Raw genomic sequence first — 22,197 nt, forward strand, 5'->3', positions numbered from 1 at the left:
AGATCAATTTTAAATACACTTTTACTCAAAAAATATCTATATAAATATTTTATCTTTGATAAAAGTTAAGTTCAAAATCGGCACAATGGCAGAGTAGTAATCCATATGCACCGAATCTATAAAACTAAACATAGTATAAGATAAAATAAAAGAATGAGCATTGTAAATATTTACCCATTTTCAATTTCTCCAACTGCTCTACCGGCACGTCCTGTAACAAGAAAAAATAAATAAGACTCGTTTAAGCATTACGTAATAAGTAAATTCTCAAATGTACATAACATCAACATCAGATGTACCTAGAATTTGTATTTAAACCCAACATGAGATACCGAAAGTGTATGCGCCAGGCTTTCATAGATTTTTGCAGTTTTCATTCATAGTCACTTATACCTACAGTGTCATTCCTAACTGAAATTGATCCTGCAATAAAAAAGCTCTTAAGCCTAATGTGCGAAAATAAAATTCGCCACAAAAATATATTTAGTCGAATATCATGTCAAATTCTCTCGTCAGCCGTTTCTTAATATTCTGGGCGCGAAGAACTCACTAAGTATTCAAATAAGATCTCATTACTTAATGGCCACGGCTGCTCCAATTTCTCTCTATTTTTCAGGCGTTCACAAATTTTGTCCAGTGGCAAATGGAAATTTTCTGACAATGATTGAGTATGTATTAGTTACTAGGGTACTAGCTTCATTTCACATCTTCCGCGAGGATTTTATGGCAAACTGGTCTGACGCGTCGATTCTGGGTTCGACTCTCGGTCAGGCAGACATAGAAATGAATTTAAATGTCTACTCTGGATCTATGTGTTTATGTAGTTGTTGTGTGTGTGCATGACACCACTACAAGGAATTATAGCGTAAAGTGAAATGTATTTATTTTGTATACGCCTACACCTACATAGATCTCACAAATTGTCAGTTACAATATTTACTCATATTACTTAGTTCTACCGGATTGAAAAACAAATTCGACTGAGAAGATCCGATGGATTTTTCGTACTCTATCGATATCAATTTATCTTTTAATTATTTAAATGGTATTTTATAGTACGTACATAAATAATTAAAACGCAGTAGTCATCATCCCGTATCATAGGACTATAAGCGTATAACTGTACATTAAAAGTCCCATTAAAAAATTCTAGTAGTCGACAGTCATAACTCTTTAAAACCTGCCCACAATACTGCCTCTATATTTACAAACAGATCGTAAATCATTTTTGCAGACCAATTCATAGTGGATTGTTTGACAGTCATTGTGGTCGAGGGAAATATATTTAGCTGCGAGAAGATAAATGGTCTTACAATCGTCTATTTTTGCATTTGAAATATCTATTTTAAGGTACCTTCGTGGTTCGAGGGTCGAAAATATTTTCATACCTATTTCTGACTTATATATAGCAGGGTCTTAAATTAGTATAATACTAATATTAATACTACTACTACTTTATTTATCAAAGAGCAGGTTAAAGTGCTTTTGTGTTTTGGTTTGAAGGACATGTTAAGGCACTTGTAGATACGAGGCGTTACTTTTTAGTCTTCAGAGGTTACGGCTTATGGTAAGGATCAGGTAGGTTTCCAAACCTCTGGACATAAACCTTAAAACTGCTTAAAAATAACTGAAAAGGGAAATTAAAGAAATTGAGCTATATCACTTCCACAATTTACGCGAATCCAATTACACCTCATAAAATGGTAAAATCCATCAAGCCCTATGCCAAAAAAAGAGTCATATGTACGTATATTCTAAAAATATTACCCTCCGCAGTCGGGTAAAATGAAATGTATTTTTATGTAAATGTATTTTCATTCACAAAAACAATAAATACCTATAAATATTCAATAATCCATAAGTGGTTCGATTGTTGATATTTTATTCTCATGATAATAGAGTAAATAACGTTTCACCATTTTAAATTCTTTAATACCACTGAAGGTTACACGCGGACAGAAATAACGAAGTACCTACGTGTCTTCATTCACAAAGACCCTCTACTTTACTCAAATACCGCAAGCTTCATTGAAATTCTAGAAAGGTTACAAATTTCCATGTCGGAATATTTTTACAGTAAAATGTACGAATGAAGCCCTGTATTAAGCGTCCCGAAATCACGTTTCCTTGCTAGGATTAATTATGTTTTGTACCTACACCCAAAATAAATATTTAATTCATACGCATATATAAAAACTAATTATTATTGTTTTGGGGTAAAGATAAGGTTTCATTTTTCTTCTGTATTTTATATTTTTGTTCTACAGATTGTCTTGTAGAGATCCCTTATTGTTATTGGGAAACAGTCTCACAGATATTAATATGAATTTGTTTCTTTTCTTATTACTTTATACAATTACAATATACATTTTTTGGGAAATGTCCGGTACAAATAGTAGGTAATATTTGTAGCTGTATTTGTAGGTAAAACAGTACAAAATATTTGTACTTCTTATAGGTTATATTTCAGTAAAATATTTTCATTCGCAACCAATATTGACCTTTTTTCTAAAAATATACGAAACTATTGACATTCTAGAAAGACGATCCACTAGAATTTCGAAGCACCGAAATTTAATGATCTTTTCAGAGGTTAAAACAAGAAAAACATTTAACCATAATTTATTTACAAATACTTTATCACACTTTTACTTGCATTATTTAAAAAGCTGTCTACAGGTGATTTTGATTTTTCGTATCTGTCAGTAATATATCATACTAAACTACTACTACTATATAAAGTGACTTATAATTACAAAACGATACTAATTATTCTGTATTAGTAACTAAAATAACTACTTATAGTATTTCTAAAATAACATATAGCCTTTCGTTTACCTAAAACGCAAAGATCTTTAAATAACTACATTAATTCAAATCAAAACCATCCAATATTCTAAATCTCTTTAAGGAAGTTTAATTGGAATCAAAGCTTTAATTTATCTTCGTCTTAAACGGTTCTATAAATAAACGTAAACAATATTGACACAGTTACAAGCAATTAGTGGGCATGCCGAAGGGAAAAGTCGAATTGTAAATGTGTCAATTCGTAAATTGGAATGTAAAATTCTCACATCCCTCCCGTAGAAAAGAAAGGTTTAAGTTTTGGCAAAATTATAAAATTTCCAGATTAAAACATTGTAATAAAGTTTAGACAATGAAAACGACTGCATAGTACATGATCAAGACAATCTGTATGACGGAACTCTAGTTACATAATAATTAATTATAACTAACTTATTTTTTTTTTATAAAAATAGTATAGTATAATTTTCCTCTATATTTATATATTTATTTGCTGCTTGCCAAGTTTGAATTGACTTCGCACACCTTTGAGAACTTCTTTACAGAAGTCTCAGACCAACCAATAGATCTCCTCCTAATGTTAACTGCTTTAATTACACGGAAAATACGCCATTTAAAAACCTGAAAGGCTTACTAGAAAGTATCTAATATTAGAACTAAAAGCTGGCTGGTATTTATAAAATACCGCTGAGGTAATTTGTTGAGTGCATGCCTTTGATGCCTGGGCTTATGTTTGAGTGAAAACGTTTTTTACATTACATGTGGGCTTGTGTAGGTATTAAAGTATAAAAACCAACTGAGTGCTTTATCAAATCGTATTACTGTTTTTTGTATTACTGTTTAATTTAAAAAAAGAAATTATATTTGAACAGCGACTAAGGTCCTTCATTATTAAACAATCTCAACAATCCAATGTTTTTCCAATCAAATATCGAAATTAACAATTTCTTCATACCATAATTCGATCTAGAATAGATGAAAGTAGATAGATTGATCATATATTAAAACGGACGTTAGGGATCCTTTCCTTTTCTTTGGCCAAATATATTATTTTTAAAGACTTGAAGTCATAAGGAAAAATTATAGTCCTATCTTCCCTGTCCCAAAGGTACGCCTAATGCAAAATTTGGATACTCGCTGAGTACAAGCGACTAAGCGCAAGTACTAGTATGTATATAGATTAGTCGGGTTAATTTGGTTCACAAAGTCAAATATTTAGAAGTTTGTTAGCAAGTATCTAATGATTGCATAAAGTTGGTCACTGCGCTTAGATACGTTGTTGAAAACCGTAGAATAACTTATCATCTCCTGAACTTATAGCAGTCTCCTACGATATATACTAAAGTAAAATATTACTTTGATTAGTGCGCTAAAAGGCCGATTTCCACCATAACCGACCGCCACATTGTACTTATATCTAGGTTGCGTATTATATGCGTTCATCAACTTTTGGAGCTTGCTGTACAATGTACATTATTTTATAATATAGGAGTAGCAGACGAGCATGCAGTCCACATGATGGTAAGTGGCTTCTGCCGCCCATGGACATCTGTAATCAACCCCAGATAGAATTAGATATTCCTACCTGAGGTCGGCCACAGATGCGCCGCTACTCCTGAGGACTAAGCTGGAACGCCTCGGATAAGTATGTCTCCCTTACCACACCCTTCAAACCAGAGCACAGCAGCGTTTAACACTGCAGTTATAAGGCAGAAACAGATGTGGTGGTGGTGTCGCCGGAGTCGAACCACAAAGGGTTCTATCACCTTGCAAAGCAAACGATATATTTGTATAGAACTTCGTGCGTGGGCGTTCTTGTCCAATAAATCGTGAACCTGTACTTACCGACTTGCTCCCCGCCTCGTCGCTCCCTGTAACAAATGGAAATGGAATTTTACTTTGTGAGTTACGTAACGCTAAATATAATACGCCTACTTTAAACATGATCCTAATAAAATATTTTCGGATTCATGTTAAGACTAAAACTATGGAAAACAAATAAATGTTTAATTTTACTTTTAGAAATGAATTCATAGTAATTGTTGCTAGTAAATTGCAAAATAAAATTTACGTTACCTAAGTTTTTTTAAAAGTCAATGGGTCCTCATAATCATTCACAAAAATATATTAAAATGTAGATATAGATATAGTGCGGGGCGCACTAGAATTCTCTGGGTCTCTGGGTCTCTGGGTGCCACGAACACATACAAAGATGAATACGCTAACACCCAGACCCAGAAAATTTATCTAAATTCATCATGCAGACATCTGTTTGGCCGAGATCGAACCCGGAATCCTTTGCGAATTAGACCGATATCGTGACCGCACTGCCACACGAATCATGTAACAATTCACAATGTTTTAAAATAACATCACTGGAATATATGAAAGTCGTAGATTTTTTATTAAAAGGCCTGTAACCGTGATATATTTTTGAATTAGCATAATTAATTCGGTAATTTCGGGAGTCCATTACGTTTCTGTCTAGGCATTCATTTATTATGCAAACGTACTCGTATTTAAATTACGCATTGAAATTTAGCGATACTCGAAATATTATGTAATAGTAAAATAAACGGAAATAAAATAAAAGTAGTAAAGTAATATTATGTACATCTTTTCTTCTGAATAAAAACAATATGAAGTGACATTGGAATCTTTCAGTGGCCACTACCGTAGGTAGGTACTAATCACACAATTGATTTAAGGTTTCTGCACTGCTGCCTAAAAACTGATTCGTTAAATAAGTCTAACATAAAATATATCAAGAAAAACATCATGGAGAATTAATACTGAGATGTTTCCTTATATTTATAAGTCACTATTATATACACATAGGACACTATTTATAATGTTATAGCTACTGTTACAACCTACAAAACTTCACGGCTTCCACAAATTTATTTGGAATTAAAAGGAAAAAATAAGACAAAAATATAATAGTTGACATTACAAAACATACGTACTTGTTTGTTCCTACTTTTCTGTACATAAAAGTTTAGAACAGAATTCACAAGAGCACGTGCATTTTAATAATTTTTAATGATGCATTAAAATAATGTTGAAATTTCACGAAAATACTCGTGGGTTGCGAAAATGCATACGTATCTAGTTTAATGTGGTATTTTCCCTCTACGTGTGTTTTTATAACTGTTGTATGTACACAGAAAGGAACCCAGAGGTAATTAACGCTCTGTATAAACACAATTTGAGCTGCTTCGTCCAACTCTGTTTATCGATACGCTGCGCTTTTATTGAAAACGTGTCAAGCGTATCGTGTTTACATTTCTCTTACAAAATGTAATATTTTACTTTAGGTCATATTAAAAGGAGCTTCGAAGATTTTCAAAATCGCAGGTATACCATTCGTGTAGCATATTTAAACCTTTCATATGTTTGACGAAACTAATGTAAAAGAATAATAAAACCGCTTAAAATATATACCTTTAAGGTAAACTCATATCTTTGTGATTTTTGTCTTTACGTGCATTTTATAGCTGTTATACGAAAACGATATTGGATTTCCAAATGGACCGCGATAGGTTATTAACGGGTCATGAGCGTGATTGGAGCTATTTCGTCCAATTCTGTTTACCAATGCGCTAATATTTTATTGAAATAAGTGGACAAGTGTATCACGTTTATCATAGTCTTCCAAAAGTATTACACTTGGTCATATTAAAATAAGCACGGAATGTATTCAAAATTGTAGGTATAGCTTTTCTTGGTATCTCTAAAGCTTTTATATGCAATCATATACGAAATTTACCTAATAAAAGAAAAAGTCGCATGCTTAAGATATACATATAAGCGTGTATTTTGATATAGAATGTTTCTCTACGTTTGTTTTATAGCAGTTATACGCACTGAAACGACATTGGAATTTAAAATGGATCCCGATAGGCTGTTAACGGGTCGTATGAGCGCAATTTGAGCCGTGTCGTGCAATTTTGTTTACCGGCGCGCCGCTTTATTGAAACCGTGGATAAACTATATACTATAACCTTTTACAATCGACTAGAATTTAAAATGAAAATTCAACGGGTTTAAATTGCCTGTCCTTCATTCAGATTTCATCATCAGAATCATGTGCTGCACATTTAGATATGACGATAAGTAACTGTGTTAAATTACAAGTGTAAAGGAGTTGTAGTTTTTTCGAAAAAGGGGTTTAAAGCATGCAAGATTTTCGAATTAATGAAAAAGTCGTGTACTTAAAATATACATATAAGCGTGTAATGTGTATTTTGATGTAGAATGTTTCTCTACGTGTGTTTTTATAGCAGTAATACGCACTGAAACGACATTGGAATTTAAAATGGATCCCGATAGGCTGTTAACGGGTCGTATGAGCGCAATTTGAGCCGTGTCGTGCAATTTTGTTTACCGGCGCCCCGCTTTATTGAAAACGTAGATAAACTATATACTATAACCTTTTACAATCGACTAGAATTTAAAATGAAAAATCCACGGGTTTATATTGTCTGTCTTTCATACAGATTTTATTTTAGTTTTTTTATTACTAAAGGAAAGCTTTAAGCAATAAAAATATGATTATTTTTTTAAAAAGTTTATTTACAGCCGTTTTAGGTAACATAATCTAGCAATTAATATATAAATTTGTAGAATGATACGTCAAGGTTTTCGTGTCAATGCGTATTACTCATGCTACAAATAATAATTTGTTCAAAACACAAACATTTACGTTTCGTTATGCTTTTAATGACATATTGCTGTAAAACATAAAAATATTTATTGCTAGTGTATTAAATAGTGATCTCCATGTATCGATATCTGTATCACTTTCAAAATATAGTGCAAATATTTGAATATGCCTTAGCAGCAGGTGTTATGTTCAGTATTATTTTAGAAAATATTTTCAAGTCTAAAATAAATAACCTTAATAGTATATTTCAATATCTAACGTAAGAAATACTCCATTAAATACACTCGTAAAGCCGTCATAAGCCGTCTGGCTTATTGAAGAAATCTTTGCGTTAAAAGCCTTAAGTAGAGCCTTTTCTAAAATTTCACTAGAGTACGTAATTTCGTTAGCGGTTGAAGAAGCAATATACTTAAATTTTAAAGCAAACACGTATTATATCAAGTAAATATTGCTTGCTTTAACATATATTATAAAGTATTGCTTGCTTAACATTAATATTATTAAGTTTATATTTTTTATAAATAAGTGTAGCAGACGAGCATGCAGTCCTCCTGACGGTAAGTGACTACTGCCGCTCACTGACGTCTGTAATCACCCCCAGACATGACCAGATATTCTTACTTGAGGTCAGCCACAGTTACGCCAATACCCCTGAGGAATAAGCTGGAATGCCTCGGAAAAGTATGTCCTCCTTACCGTACCCTTCAAGCCAGAAAAAAGCAGCGCTTAACGCTGCTGTTATGAGGGATAAATATGCTACTAAATAATATGAATCACATGTACGTCATATTTTTGTTATTCACAAAAACAACCTAAGACGCGATGTAAAAAATAAACTTAACTAAAAAAGCTCGAAGTGATTCTTAAGTCTATCAACAAGACTACTAGATGTACAGTTGTCACCGTCGTGTTGATGGCTTCATAAATGTATTACGCGTAACTCTACACCAGACGGGCGCCACTGTAGCTAATACCTTAGCTAAATAAAGCTTTAGTACCTTTAAAACTCCGTTTTATGTATAGTTTATTATCTATTTAGTAGATAGTGGAATGACATTTTAACATGATTTTTATCTACATTACATTTTTTATAATATAATAGTAGCAGATGAACATATAGTCCACCTGATGGTAAGTGGCTATTGTCGACCATGCACGCCTGTAATCAACCTCGATAACGTTATATTCCTAATTGAGGTCAGCCACAGATGGGCCGCTACCCCTGAAGACTGCTTAGTCTTTTTTTTAGCTTAGCTTAGCTGAAACGCCTCCAACATATGAAATATATTTTTCCGAGGCGTTTCAGCTTTGAAACGCCTCGGAAAAATATGTTTATTTCATCATACCCTTTAAAGTGGGTTTAAATAGATGTGGCGGTGGCGTCGGTCGCAGTCGAAAGTCAAAATTGTACGTCACCACCACTCACTGCAACGTCACCGAGCCGATACCGAGAACGAGATTATTTCAGGCCGATTTTAATGTTGTGACGGCGAGCGTTTGTCCACCACGACCGATATCGGCGGTTTATTTTGTTCGATCCATATCGGCGTATGACGGCAGTGTATGGACGAGTTCCAACGTGTTTTATATTGCCGGCACATCGGCCTAACAAAAACTCGGTGCCGATCTAGCGGTCACGCCGATCTACTCAAAATATCGGCGGCCGGGATGACGGTGCTCGGGTACGGGCGTGCGGTGGACAAGCTGCTATAGTAAATGTATGTACGCTACTTCGGCGCCGTCATTAATTATCGTTATCGGCTCGGTGACGGTTGCGGTGGACAAACAGCGTAAACGTAATTATATAAGGATTTTCTTCTAATTATATAAGGTTCGATATTCAAAGAATATTCTGAGCATTATTACAGACTTCATACAGATTCAACTCAAGTGTTGATGACTTTGTTAAAAGTTTGCACCTAAACAGGTTAATATAAGCTTTGTTAAAAGCCTGAAGGTATATTAAGTAGTAGTATTACTAAGTATATCAGCTTAAGTGAAGTGAACTTACATAGTATCTACATTTTAGAACGGGATTTTAGCAACACTTTGAACTATTAAACAGCCTTTGAACTCTTATCTAACAGTGCTCTATGAGCTAAGCTTTTATTATTTAAACTATGTATAGTTTCCACGTTAATTTGCTTTAATCAAAACAATTTTGTTAAAAATGTTATTAATGGGGAAACAAATAGGGTATGAAATAAACCATTATCACCATAAACAAGAAAAATATCCCACATTTACGCCACAAAATGATATATTATTGAACTTATGTTCATATATCCTCAGATAGCAACTGAACTAATCGAAAATATATTTCCGAGCGTGTGAATAAGACGACGTCATAAAATATATATCCCGACATATTTCCCATAACGGAAAGCTTAGTGAGAGGAAAAATAAACTCCGCCGATATTGAAGTTTCATATCCGAACCAGCCGTGCCCATTCAACGAGATTGAATAGACATGCACTCCGATTGTTGATATCTAATATATCGATATACAGGTCAGCTGTAATCCAGGTCAATATTGTGGTGAATTGGGCCAAGGTTGGCCAAATGTTCATTGTGTTGGTGTCCTTTGTTTTGTAATAACCTTATCGGAACACAGCGTTTGGGCCAAATAGTATGTTGATAAGAAAGGCCGACTCTAGTTTATTTTTATGGCAAACTTGCTCCAAGAACACTTAGATATGCCGTTTTGTTACAAGTATATAGTTTACTGTCACTCGTGTGTTACTTCCCTACAATTTTTTATCAACATCTAAGTTTAAAAAAAAAGTACGGTTTTTTATCATCTATTACTGGAACCTTAGGGTCGGGTCGATTCTTAGAACTAGAAACAAATATTAGGCCATAGTCCATCGCACTGAATCCCTGACCATTCGATAGAGTCTCCACATTTGAACCACTAGGCTATCACTGTTATTTTATCATGCGTATAATTATTACAAATGCTTACTAATTTTCCCGTATCTTATATTTATTTCTAAAATACTATTCATTCATAAACTTAGTAGAACTTTGTGTTTCTCAGTCGCATTTCACAATCGTAACACAAGCACATAACATTTTCCCCATTCCCTTCTATACATAAGCCAAAGGAACAAAGTAACAGACCACACTGCTCTACATACATATTTCCGGAGCGACGAGTTACATCAAAGGCACCCGATACGACACGACAACAAAACATCGGAAGCTGAGCATACGACGTGAGTATTGAACTAACATTGTTGTTATGTAAGATTCGATTAGTATTTTGATTTCGCATTTACTCGTAACTAATAATTCCATTTCTGCGCTATATTGGAGATATTATTTATTTAAATAAGAGGTATACATTTAAAACATTAAACTGAATTTAAACTAGTTTGAGGCATTATGTACCTCTGGTCCATTTCATATAAAATCCTGACGTATTTGAGATCGATAAGAGATGTCTGTCGAATTACTGTTCATAGTCACTGGTTGCTTGCTTCGTTTAATCAATATTTGTAATAACGGGATCGCCAATGCATCGCCGACTATTAAGCATTTGCAACCTTTTAACGAACCCCATATCATAGGATTTCGGCAATTTCACGCAAGAAAATACATTCAAAATTAATTGTGTGTTTGATAATGTATGTACGTGTATGTATTTATCACACCTAATAAATTTATAACTACTGGCTGAACAGAAGCAGAAAAAGTTCAACGGTCGTAGTAAATAAGAGTATACATAAACAGTAAATATTACTGTTTATTCAGTATTTCGGACTGGCTGAAATACTGATATAAAATAAAGAGTAAATTCAAAATTTATCATTTGACGTATCTGTCACTACATTCGGTATACAGTCATAACTCAGAATTTGTCACGGGAAGACCTATATATATTATATAAATTAACAGGGGGCCAAGCAATGACTAGTAGTATATCGATGGGGCCAAGTCTTTATGAGAAATAAATTCTTTAAACATAAACCTAATATGGTTTAGGCCGACTTCACACATCTTTGGGATCATTTATTAAAGAATTCTCAACCGTGTAGGTTATCTATTGGAGGTTCTTCATCATCATCATCATCAACCCATTACTATCCCACTGCTAGACGCGGTCTAGGTCGAGGTCCGTCTCCTCTTAGAATGAGAAGGATTAGGCCATAGTCCACCGCGCTGGCCAAGTGCGTATTGGTAGACTTCCCATACCTTAGAAAACTTTTTTTAAGATTTCTCAGATATGCAGGTTTCCTCACGATGTTTTCGTTCACCGTTTAAGCAAGTGATAATTAATTTCTAATACGCACGTCGCACATAAGTGAAAAATTAGAGGTGCGTGCCTGAGATTTGAACCTCGGACCCCTCAATCAAGAGGCAGAGTTTCTTAACCACTACGCTATCACTGCTTTTTTTAGGTTCTTTACGATGTTTTTATTTACTGTTATAGATTAATTAATTCCTAATAACTAACACTAAAATAACTTTGAAAAATCAGAGACTAATCTGGGATTGAAACCCTGGACCCTAAGATTAGAAGGCCAAGTTTGAACCATAACATGTAGAGTTGAAAAATACAAATAGGTATTTTTACGGAAATAGATATGCTTCATTGAATAAATATACTTATTGGCACTTTCTTTCATCCCTACATCACATGTATAGTAAACCACTACCCTATTAAGCAGTAGCTTCAAAAAGTGTACATTATTTTCGCATTTTCACATTTCACGAAAGCAAACGTTATTTATAGAGCGTTAGGAGACGTGACCGGAATGCTGCGAGCAATTTGTTTGCTGTCACGTCCGCTGTCACGATGTTTATAATCAAAAAACAGGCCTGTTTTGTAGAGGAATTTGAATTTTTTTGGTAGTAAACAATTTGGGCTTAATATTGACAACGACAATCAACAGATGGGTTTAATACGCTGAGGATTTCTTATTCCACCCTCATCCACACAAATGTATATAATAAGTGTAGAATTCTCTACACTTATTATTTATGTGTCGATCCTAATATATCTCGTCGAATCGATACACCTCGCAGAATGCAAAAAAATAACAAGTCGGTTTGAATAATGTGGTGAATAATTTGTGGTTGTACAATAGCAACACCTCTGCAACACCTAATTTCGTTCATAAAATCAGTTTAAGCGCTACTGATTTTTGACGTGAAAGAAAAGATCCATTCAAGAGTATATGACAAGAGATATTTCAACATAGTCTTTAGGGACAACAACGCACTTGAGATCGATCTCTGATAGGACTCGAATTTTATGTCGTAAATCTCTCAAATTAGTCTTATATTAATACTAGCTGGCAAACATTGTGTTGCTATATAAATAAAAAAACGTTAAGGGTGAACAACCCTTATCACTTAAGGGTATGAAAAATATATAGTAGCCGATTCTCAGACCTACTGAATATGCATATAAAATTTGGTGAAAATCAGTAAAGCCGTTTCGGAGGAGTACGGTAACTAACATTGTGACACGAGAATTTTATATATAAGATGTCTCGAATTATATTAGTCGTCGTAAGGCATTAACTATCTACTTACATTTGGTACTTCAATTTCATTAAAAAAATATAGAAGGTCCTTACTTAAAGCACAACTTTTTGTAACATATAATAGAACTCATATTGTAGTGTTTGCTCATTACTTCGCTCCCGTGTCCTGGCTTACCGTGCTTTATGTTGAGTAGTCCATTATCCCCAGTTATTACCCTAGTGTTGTGAAACCAAACTTAACCGTAACTTTCTAGTTATAAAGTTCTCTTTGCAAAATTTTAGTTATCCCGCAACATGTCGCAAAATGTAGGGAAGTTAAGCATATGCTGTATGTACATAATTATGTTTACTACTGCTTTGAATTTATCTTTGTCGTGAATGAGAGCGTATTTTATCATCACGTAACGGTTTATCTTCACAATTAAGAATAGTTTGCTGCATTCTCTATCCAGTTGTTTTAATGAATATTAAAGGAAGTTACCAAGTTTTGAAACCAATTAGGCCAAGGCAATGAGTAAACGTGCCTTCGGTAGCACCAAAACGTTACCCGAATTAAGTATGTGTATGTGTAAAGTAATATACATTTGGATTTTTAAAGTTAAACCGATCTCATTGGATTTCGCCAGAATTTCACCTTTACTTTACCGAAATCGAATGTCTTTGCTATAAAAGTACACACAAAAAATTAAATGATACAGAAATATTACTATCAACATTTAACATTGGTCCTCTAAAGTTACAATCACTAAAATGTTGTTGGAAACTGGAATATGAGATTTAATGGGGTTCTTCATTATGTTAACTTAGTTACGTAACATTACAACTGTGCTAAATTGAGTCTGAAATAATTTGAGAGTAGTTATTAAAACGTATGTAGTTTTATATAATAGTACCACAAACACGTACACATTGGCATTGTTTTAAAGCAACAATTTTATATAATGGAAATATACAGTAAAGTAGCCTTTTGGTCTTAACTTATCTGGATGATAACAAAAAAAATCTCACAAGTTTTTTTTTTATTTATTTACTTTTATAATAAGAGAGTAGGAAACTAGCATGCGGTCTACTTGATAGTAAGTGGCTACTGCCGCTTATGGGCATCTGAATTCAACCCCAAATAGGATTAGATTCCCACCTGAAGTCACAAATGCGCCGCTACCCTTGATGACTAAGCTGGAATGCCACGGAAAAATATTTGAAGTCTACCAATAGCACAGTGGCCTATTATCTAATCCTTCTCATTCTGAGAGGAGACCTGTGCCCAGCAGTGGGTCCCAGTAATGGGATAAGGACGATGGAAGGCAGTGGCTGTTTATATCAGGAGCAGTCTTTCAAAAGTTTCTATTAACAATCACTACTACTATATTGGCAGCTTTAATTCAAAAGTTGCACGGTCAACAAAACGATAACTAAATTTTATTCTCCTTATGTACGCAGAACCTGACTCCGCCATAAAATCACGGTATGAAGGAATTTATTAAGCTTATCTAATATTCTTCCAGCGTCCTACTAAGTAGCCCATTAAATGTGAAAGTAATTTTATATAGAGAGAAAATTTAAATAATGTTATTTAAATAATATAGACACCTATATACACTTGAAATGTGGTAGAGCTAGTATAGTGGAGGAACCTGTTCTTGGCGTGAAGCAGTTTCGGACGTTTTGGAGGAAGACTTTGGATTCCGACTCGATCACATATGAGGTTTTAGTCCTAAGAAGTGGCAACGCATCTATGATCGGCTTTTTACATATGACCACATACCGTCAGCTGGACTGCATACTTCTTCGTTATTGTGTAAAATTTCTAAGTACGTATTAATATCAATTGTATTAATAGTAAAAGAAACCAGCGAGAGGCACTCCTCCTATTCATGAGTATTTTTGTTAATATTCTACGTGAAATATTTACTGTAATATTATGTATCACAAGCATGGCTACCTACTTTCGCTTACGCGGTAGAACGCGCTAAGTACGAAACTTATGGAGCTAGAACATTATCGACACACACTTAACTCAAGCTCTCTATCGTTGAAGTGTATTGCAGCACGCTACGGGAGGCACTATAGGCTTTAAGAGCACGTTGCTACGAGTACATATTAAGCAGTCATATAGAACATTTTATAATGTAACACACATTATTGTTGGTTGATTAAACAATATATTTATGTGGTGCTGATGTCGACGTACTGTTCTGCCGCTGCCATGTCGATGTTTCATTCATATATTCAAATGATTTCGGACTTATTTTCTTGGAGTTGTTATATTTTATTGTCTAGGATTGTATAGGATTTGGGTGGTTGTGATTATAGAAACTTTTTTTTATTGCTATACCCTACTTGCTTCGGCTTGCGATTTCTCTTATTATGATTATCTGCATGAAATATAGGCCACCAAGCCGGTTAAGTACGGTAGGTTTTTACACATATCTATAAGTAAGATGGAGATCTCACAAAAATAACTTCAAAAAATTATAATTTGATCCTGAAGCCCAAATCCTTAAATGAATAGACTTAACTAACATTACACTATTCTAATAGGCGATGTTAATTATAATTAAGATTTTAAAAAGCTATTACTGCTCTGTTCATTTTAAAACCAGGTAAATGAAACCTGAGTGTTCAAGTATTCTCGATACTACAAGTAGAGTTGTGTACTCTAAGTGGCTCTGAGTGAAGTGAAGTGGTGTGGGTGGATATATGTATAGAAATATCAGGTCTATACTCAAGAAATCTACATTAGCTTACTCTCCCATAGCTCTATATAAAAATTTTGTATCGGAGGTCATATGGACATATGGTCATATAAACTACAATATCCAGAGTTGAATAAAAAAAGTATTTGTACGGCGAAGGTCGAGTGTGGAACCCTTTGGCTTGTTATCAAGAAGACAAGAGTGTCACAAAATTCTAGAAAGTCACAGATACATACATAGATACACACATTAGACATAAGACATAATAAATATAGTTCAAAAAACTAAAAAACACGCTTTTATGATAAAATTAACTAAAAGGTAGAAAATCTAAATGAATCTAGGAATCAATTAAGGAACAGTAAATAGTATAATTGTGAAATAAATCTACAAAGTTTGAACGAAATCTGGCCGTTTAAAGTGGGTCAAAATCGCGCCCAAAGAAGTCGGTTACAAACATACAAACAAACATACAAACATACAGGTGAAGCTAATAAAAAGCGTGTAAAAAGGCCTAAGGGTTAACAACATATATACTACTCATTTTAAATTAAACTTATCGCAAGATTACAAATTATATTTTAGTTCCGTCTATTTGTTTTATATTTCTACCAATAAGTTGGGTTAGAAAAAGTTGTTCTCTACACTATAATAGAAATTTTATCAAAGTTAAAAGTAATTCTCATCTCATTACTTGGTACTAACGAAGTCTCGATAATACTCAAGTACGAGTAGTTCTATAACTTGTAAGTGACATGGAGTGCTCTGTAGGTGGCGCTGTGGAGCCGAGGCATTGCTGTGTACTGAGCGTGGGTGTATAGAGCTTTTATGCCATTAGTTCACTTGACAACGATATTATGGTCTATTGCTCCGATATCGAACAAAGAAAGTAATTTTCAGTTACTTTCTTCAGTTTAGCGATTTATGCTTTCTATTTTATCACTCAATATCATATATGACACCGTACCGTTTATTAGTTTTATATTTTATAATAATAAAGTTTAGGTTATTTAAAATGTTCTATTTTACGTAGAAAAGGAGTCAAAATAATATTAAATTCGCCTTCTTTTATGTAGTCATTATCTCCCATGGATCTTAATCTATGGAACAGCAGGACTCCTGCCTGAATTTCAACAGTATTAAGTAGTACATATGTGACTAATATTTTATAACTATCCGTATAGACGGATAGTGAAGATAGCTTCATCACTACCTACGGTTCTGCTACAAGGATGCTACGAGGATGCATGACGGTGCTACGTAGCAGCTACGTAGGTGCTACGTCGCTACTACATATTTCGCTATGAACGTAGATAGAACGTAGAAGATATATAAAACCATATTTTACAAAATCCATTAAAACACATTTCATTATGTAGGTAGGTGAACACTCCAATACTTTAAAGAATTCGGTTTAAGTCCTCTTTTTTACTTATCATTACGATGTTACAATTCCTTTTTGTTCGTAGGAATATAACGAAATTTATTTTCTTTAAATGAATACCAAAGACATTTTTATTCGTTTTTGCTAGAAGAACTTTTACGCCGTGGCACTTTGTTATATTAAGAAAGCGAAGAATATTGTGAAAATTAGTGTATTTGAAACAATTGTCAGTAAAAAATTGTTAAATTTAAACACCGAAAAAATATCTTGCTGAATAAAATCGTGGAACAAAGGAATACCAATACAATTTTTAATTATTTTTTATCTATGTAATTATTTCCATTACGATTTTTTTTATTTCAACGAGTTAAGTGGGTGCCCATAAAAGTAAACAAAAAAAAATCTTTTGAAAATGACTTAAATAAATTTCTACATCTATTCAAAGATTCAATTTTAGATCGAGATTAAATTAAAATGTAAATGAAATTTCTACCGAAAAACGCCTACAGTCCTAATTAATTCCGAAGCCTATTAAGCCACCGAGTCTTAAAAAGGGAAACCTTTTAAAGCTACTATTTTATTGTTAATATATTTCGAGAAGTGTTAGCATTAAGTCCCGTGGACACATTTCTATTAGTTTATAAAAAAGGCAAAAAATAACCATACAATCTATATTCAATACCCTGTTTCTATTTTTATTTTTAGCTTACTTAGTCGTTCCTAACATTTTAATAACATTTTGCATGAAAAATTACTTTCTAATTAAATAAATTCAGAATCCACGCGACTTATATTTTAAACTCAACCGGTTGTAATTTTTTCAACCGAAGTTTTCTACTTAAAAAAATACCATTTTACAAGTAGATATTACATTGGAACAAAATCCAACGAAAATGAAACGTTTATTGCTTTAGTCAGAATCTAGGTCGAGATTTAGCGTCAAGATTTACTCTTACTTTGAAAATAGCGCGAGCAATATTTATTACAGGACTAGTTTATCTTCCCGGTCTCACTCGTGTTGGTTTTAGTGGGTATCTGGATTAGATTCCTGCTCGAGTTGTAAAAAAGAATAATAAGTCCGGCCGATTGCCACAATAAGCAGAGATATAAATGATATATGAGGAGTAACGAAAGGTAATCATTTTTTTTGTTTTATGACGATAACAGTTCATCAACAAAATTATTTCTACTATTTTCAAATAATTGCAAAAAGTGTTTAACACACTAACAACATCGCTTAACACTACTGTTGAGAATCGAACCACAAAGAGTTCTATTATTCTACCTTCAAATATATGGAGCACAAATTGTCTATCAAGCATTAAAGTAACATTCTAGACAGCGATTCTTATATTAATAAAACAACTTATGTTATCTAGCCACGTAACATGTCATACAGTAGCTTAAATATAAATACCACGTAGCAGTCGCGCTTGTTGCAACATGCATTCATTATTCATCTGGATTGTCGCAAACTTGTGGGACAGCGACTCACAGATTTATAAGGTACTGCGCCCGTATCATGTTGCAGACATTCCAGATTTAGTACATCACTGCAAGCAGATGTACCTACTGGTTTACGTTCCTTAATAATGAAACTATCCAACGTGTTGCGTGCTAAAGAACGACGTTTGATTTCTTCATAATATACATTGCCAAATTCCTAGCTTTTGTAGGTAAACAGTGGATAGATTGATGACTTACAACGGGCGTTGGTTTACCATGTTATGTCATAAAGATTCTAACCTAAAGATTATCTTAGAATATTCACAGTCTTTAAAATAATGATCTTTATATATTTTACAGTTTAATTACCTAAATATTTGTTTCGAACGTAATGGATATGTAACATAATTAATTATAGTATCTAAAGCGAGTGTGATCACAATCAGGTAGAATGCATGCTGCATGCATCTATGCATACAGAAATCGTTTAAAATATCATCGTTTCATCCCAACGCAAGAAATATGTTACTTATGACTTTAAATGTAAAATGTAAGTCTAATTGTTTAAACTTCTACGTTAAAATAGTTTCACATATACGCCTGAGGGATCTAAATCTATGGGGTTCCACAAACTGGTCCAAACCACAGGTCAGTAAGCAACCCTTAGCAGTAGCCCTTATTAGAGCCAGCCCACCCAATGTCACGCAATCAGCGCCCACGTGAAAACGTGACGAGATAGCGCGTGACTGCGCCTCGGTACACTTAAACATTTTTCATGTTTAGACACGCATTATTACATTTATTAACTCGCTTTTGCCCCCGACTCTACTCTTATGAATATTATATAATTATATAATATGAATACTAGTAACTTTTTTAGTAAGAGAAATAGCAAATTAAAAAACAGCACGCTTATTGTTAGGTAGACGACCATGGAGTTGTCAACCTATTTTTCTTTCGATCATTTGTGTTTACAGCTGTATGACCAAGCTAAACTTTAAAATGGCTAAAAAGTTTAAGACGGCTTTTCCGATTTATATATGAAAGTATTTTAAAATTTTGAATAGAGTTACGCGTGGATCTCGATGATTAAAAATGATTAAAAATGACTAGCTAATTACAATAACTTCAAAAACGAGATTTACATTATTTAGACAAATATACAAACTTAAAATTGTATAAGTACATTTAATCTACTGCGTATATCAAAACTTTACTAACAAATTAAACGAAAATATTGTTTGACTTTTTGACCTTTACGCTTCATAGATACAATATATTGTACCCAGAGAGTTTTGACCACAATAGAGTAAACAGGCCGTACGCTGGGGTCGGGTTCAGCGTGACCAGAAAACGTGACTGCAAAATGTTTTGGAAATTTCGCTACGAAAAACAAGTTTCGTATATTTCCATGAATCCCTGTTACCACACTATAAACATGATGCGATTTGAAACTCTCTTCAAACAATGTTTTCTACATACAAAGCCGCAGATTTTCGTGTGACTTGAATGCCATAGACACACAAAGAAGAGTCCAAAAGTCCACAGCCCTTAAATCCACAGAAACCTAAATAAATAATTTAGACGTCTACATCGTCAGATCGAACACGAAACTCTATGTTTACCTAAAATTCACGGCTCATATTAAAGAATATGCAAAATTCGTACTATGTAAATTTCGATTATGCAAATTTGAAATATTCTGTGAACTTAAAAATAATTTTCAAGCATAGACTTCGAAACTATTAAATTAAAAGTAAAATAATTCGTACTTTACAATGATATTAAAATCAAATGTATTACTGTTAGAAAGGTTTTTTAAATAATAGTAAATACCCAACATGAATGCAATATCCAGCTCTTTATACATTTTATTTGATACTTTGTACATTATAAAAAGCTTTGCTCTGAAAGCTGTGAAATAAACGTTAAAGCACGGAAAGCAAAATAAACACTCATTAGTGTTAGAAAGTGGCATCAGCTTTTAAACCTTCCTTATCCTACGAAAGCTCGTTCGGAATTAAAGCTTTATTTTTCTTTAAAACTTACATGGTAGCGTGGGGGAAAATGTTATTTTCAACGCGCTATCACGAATAAGCTACACTGGAGAAACAAAAAATCCGACTGCTTAAAAAAACCTATATTGTACTACTAGCTACTAATCCGCCTAAATTGTAAAGAGCCGGGCACGGGAACTTAGGCGGATCAAACGACATCTAATATGTTAAAAACTGCAAATATGTTTGAACTGCAGGAAGTGCCAAAAATTTTTATTTATGTCACTTCCTGCATATATATAATACCCGAAAAACATATAATGTAGTATTTTAATCATGAAAAATAATGATCATTATATTTTTTTGATTAAACGTAACCAATTGTTAATGTTGGATACGTTTCACCAAGGGCCATTAGAAAATGTTATATACGAAACACTTAGGTATTGTTTGTGTTGTTTGAATTTTGACTGTTTGAACTGTTTTAGATTAAGATTTGACCAGGTCTTTCTAAATATACCATTCCATACAACCACAACATAGAAGACGCTAGCATGGAACTTTTATTTCTAGGTATCTATAGAGCTTTTCAAAGTTATTCCGGTTTAAGGTTTACCCACATCTTCGCTCTACTTCCTATCTCAATGCCTTCTTACTCCGCGTCTGAAAACGATTCTCTTGAAGTTGCCTCAAACAGAAATAGATCTTTTCAGAGAACGCTTTGAATTCCTATTCAGTACTTGCCTTGAGCTTTTTTATTTACGTAGAAAGTTTTTGTGGTCTGTTTTTGATATGTAAAGGTAGCAATGATAGCGCGAGTATTTGCTTAGCTTGGTTGCAGGTAGCGTGGGAGTTGGTCTCACTGCTGGACATATGTCTCTCCCTACAACTAGGGGACGCATAGAGCGTACTCCACCACGCTGATCCAATGCGTAATGGTGGGGTGCATTCGGATTAGTAGCCAACCCTTGATAGATGTTCATTAACTTAAAGCCTCAAAGGAGGTTTAACAAATATTCTCTTATGATAACAGCCGGAACGGTCACGCATTTTTTGTTTGTCTGTCTATTTGTTTCAGCTAATCTTCGTAACTGCGGGATCGATTTTATCGTGACTTGCACTGGCAGTTAGCTGATGTTATAAAGAGTAAGGCAAATTTTATTTAGAAAAAAGTAGAGGGAATACCACATTTTTAATCGTGGATAAAACCTTACAACTCGTAATAATATATTTTTATAAATACAATATATTGAATTATTTTGACTTAACTGTCTTAAGTTCGTGTACAGGATAATATTGGTTTAATATTTGTCCTACTACGTTTGTTATCGTTCTTTCAGTTCGCTATATCAACAAACTCTAAGTTTGATTTAAGTATTTTAACTGGAGATTCACTTTAATTGAAGTTCTCTTTACAGAAATAACAGCGGCGGGTCGTCCGTAAACATTTTACAACTTCTATGAAAAACCGCGCTTTACTCCGTTCTTTGAAAGAAAATTTCACTAGAATTTCTTAACAACGTTGAGCTATTATGAAATTTACAACTGAAATTTCATGCACAGTTCATAAAAATAACTTGGTTATGACATTTTTATTTATTCTATATTTATATATACCGAGTATGTGACACAACCCGTATATGTGAGATAAGTAGTAATGGGGATCTGTCTGTTATTGAGTGCTTATTTTTATGGATAAGTTTTTTGA

The 22,197-nt window shown here is 33.6% G+C and overlaps 1 protein-coding gene across 1 annotated transcript in view; it reads right to left on the minus strand.

Moving 5' to 3' along the window:
• LOC140750470 (uncharacterized) overlaps positions 1–22,197 on the minus strand; it is a 100,221-nt gene that overhangs the window by 25,682 nt on the left and 52,342 nt on the right. Inside the window, exons 3-4 of the mRNA XM_073084009.1 lie at positions 4,651–4,676; positions 175–211 (exon numbers count right to left, since the gene is read on the minus strand). Of these exons, the coding sequence (XP_072940110.1) occupies positions 175–211; positions 4,651–4,676 (63 nt within the window). The remainder of the gene's footprint in view (positions 1–174; positions 212–4,650; positions 4,677–22,197) is intronic.

This window comes from Epargyreus clarus, unplaced genomic scaffold (genome assembly GCF_041222505.1).
Source record: "Epargyreus clarus isolate Ecla_fem2 unplaced genomic scaffold, WU_Ecla_fem_2.2 ptg000019l, whole genome shotgun sequence".
NCBI classification, from domain to species: Eukaryota; Metazoa; Arthropoda; class Insecta; order Lepidoptera; family Hesperiidae; genus Epargyreus; species Epargyreus clarus.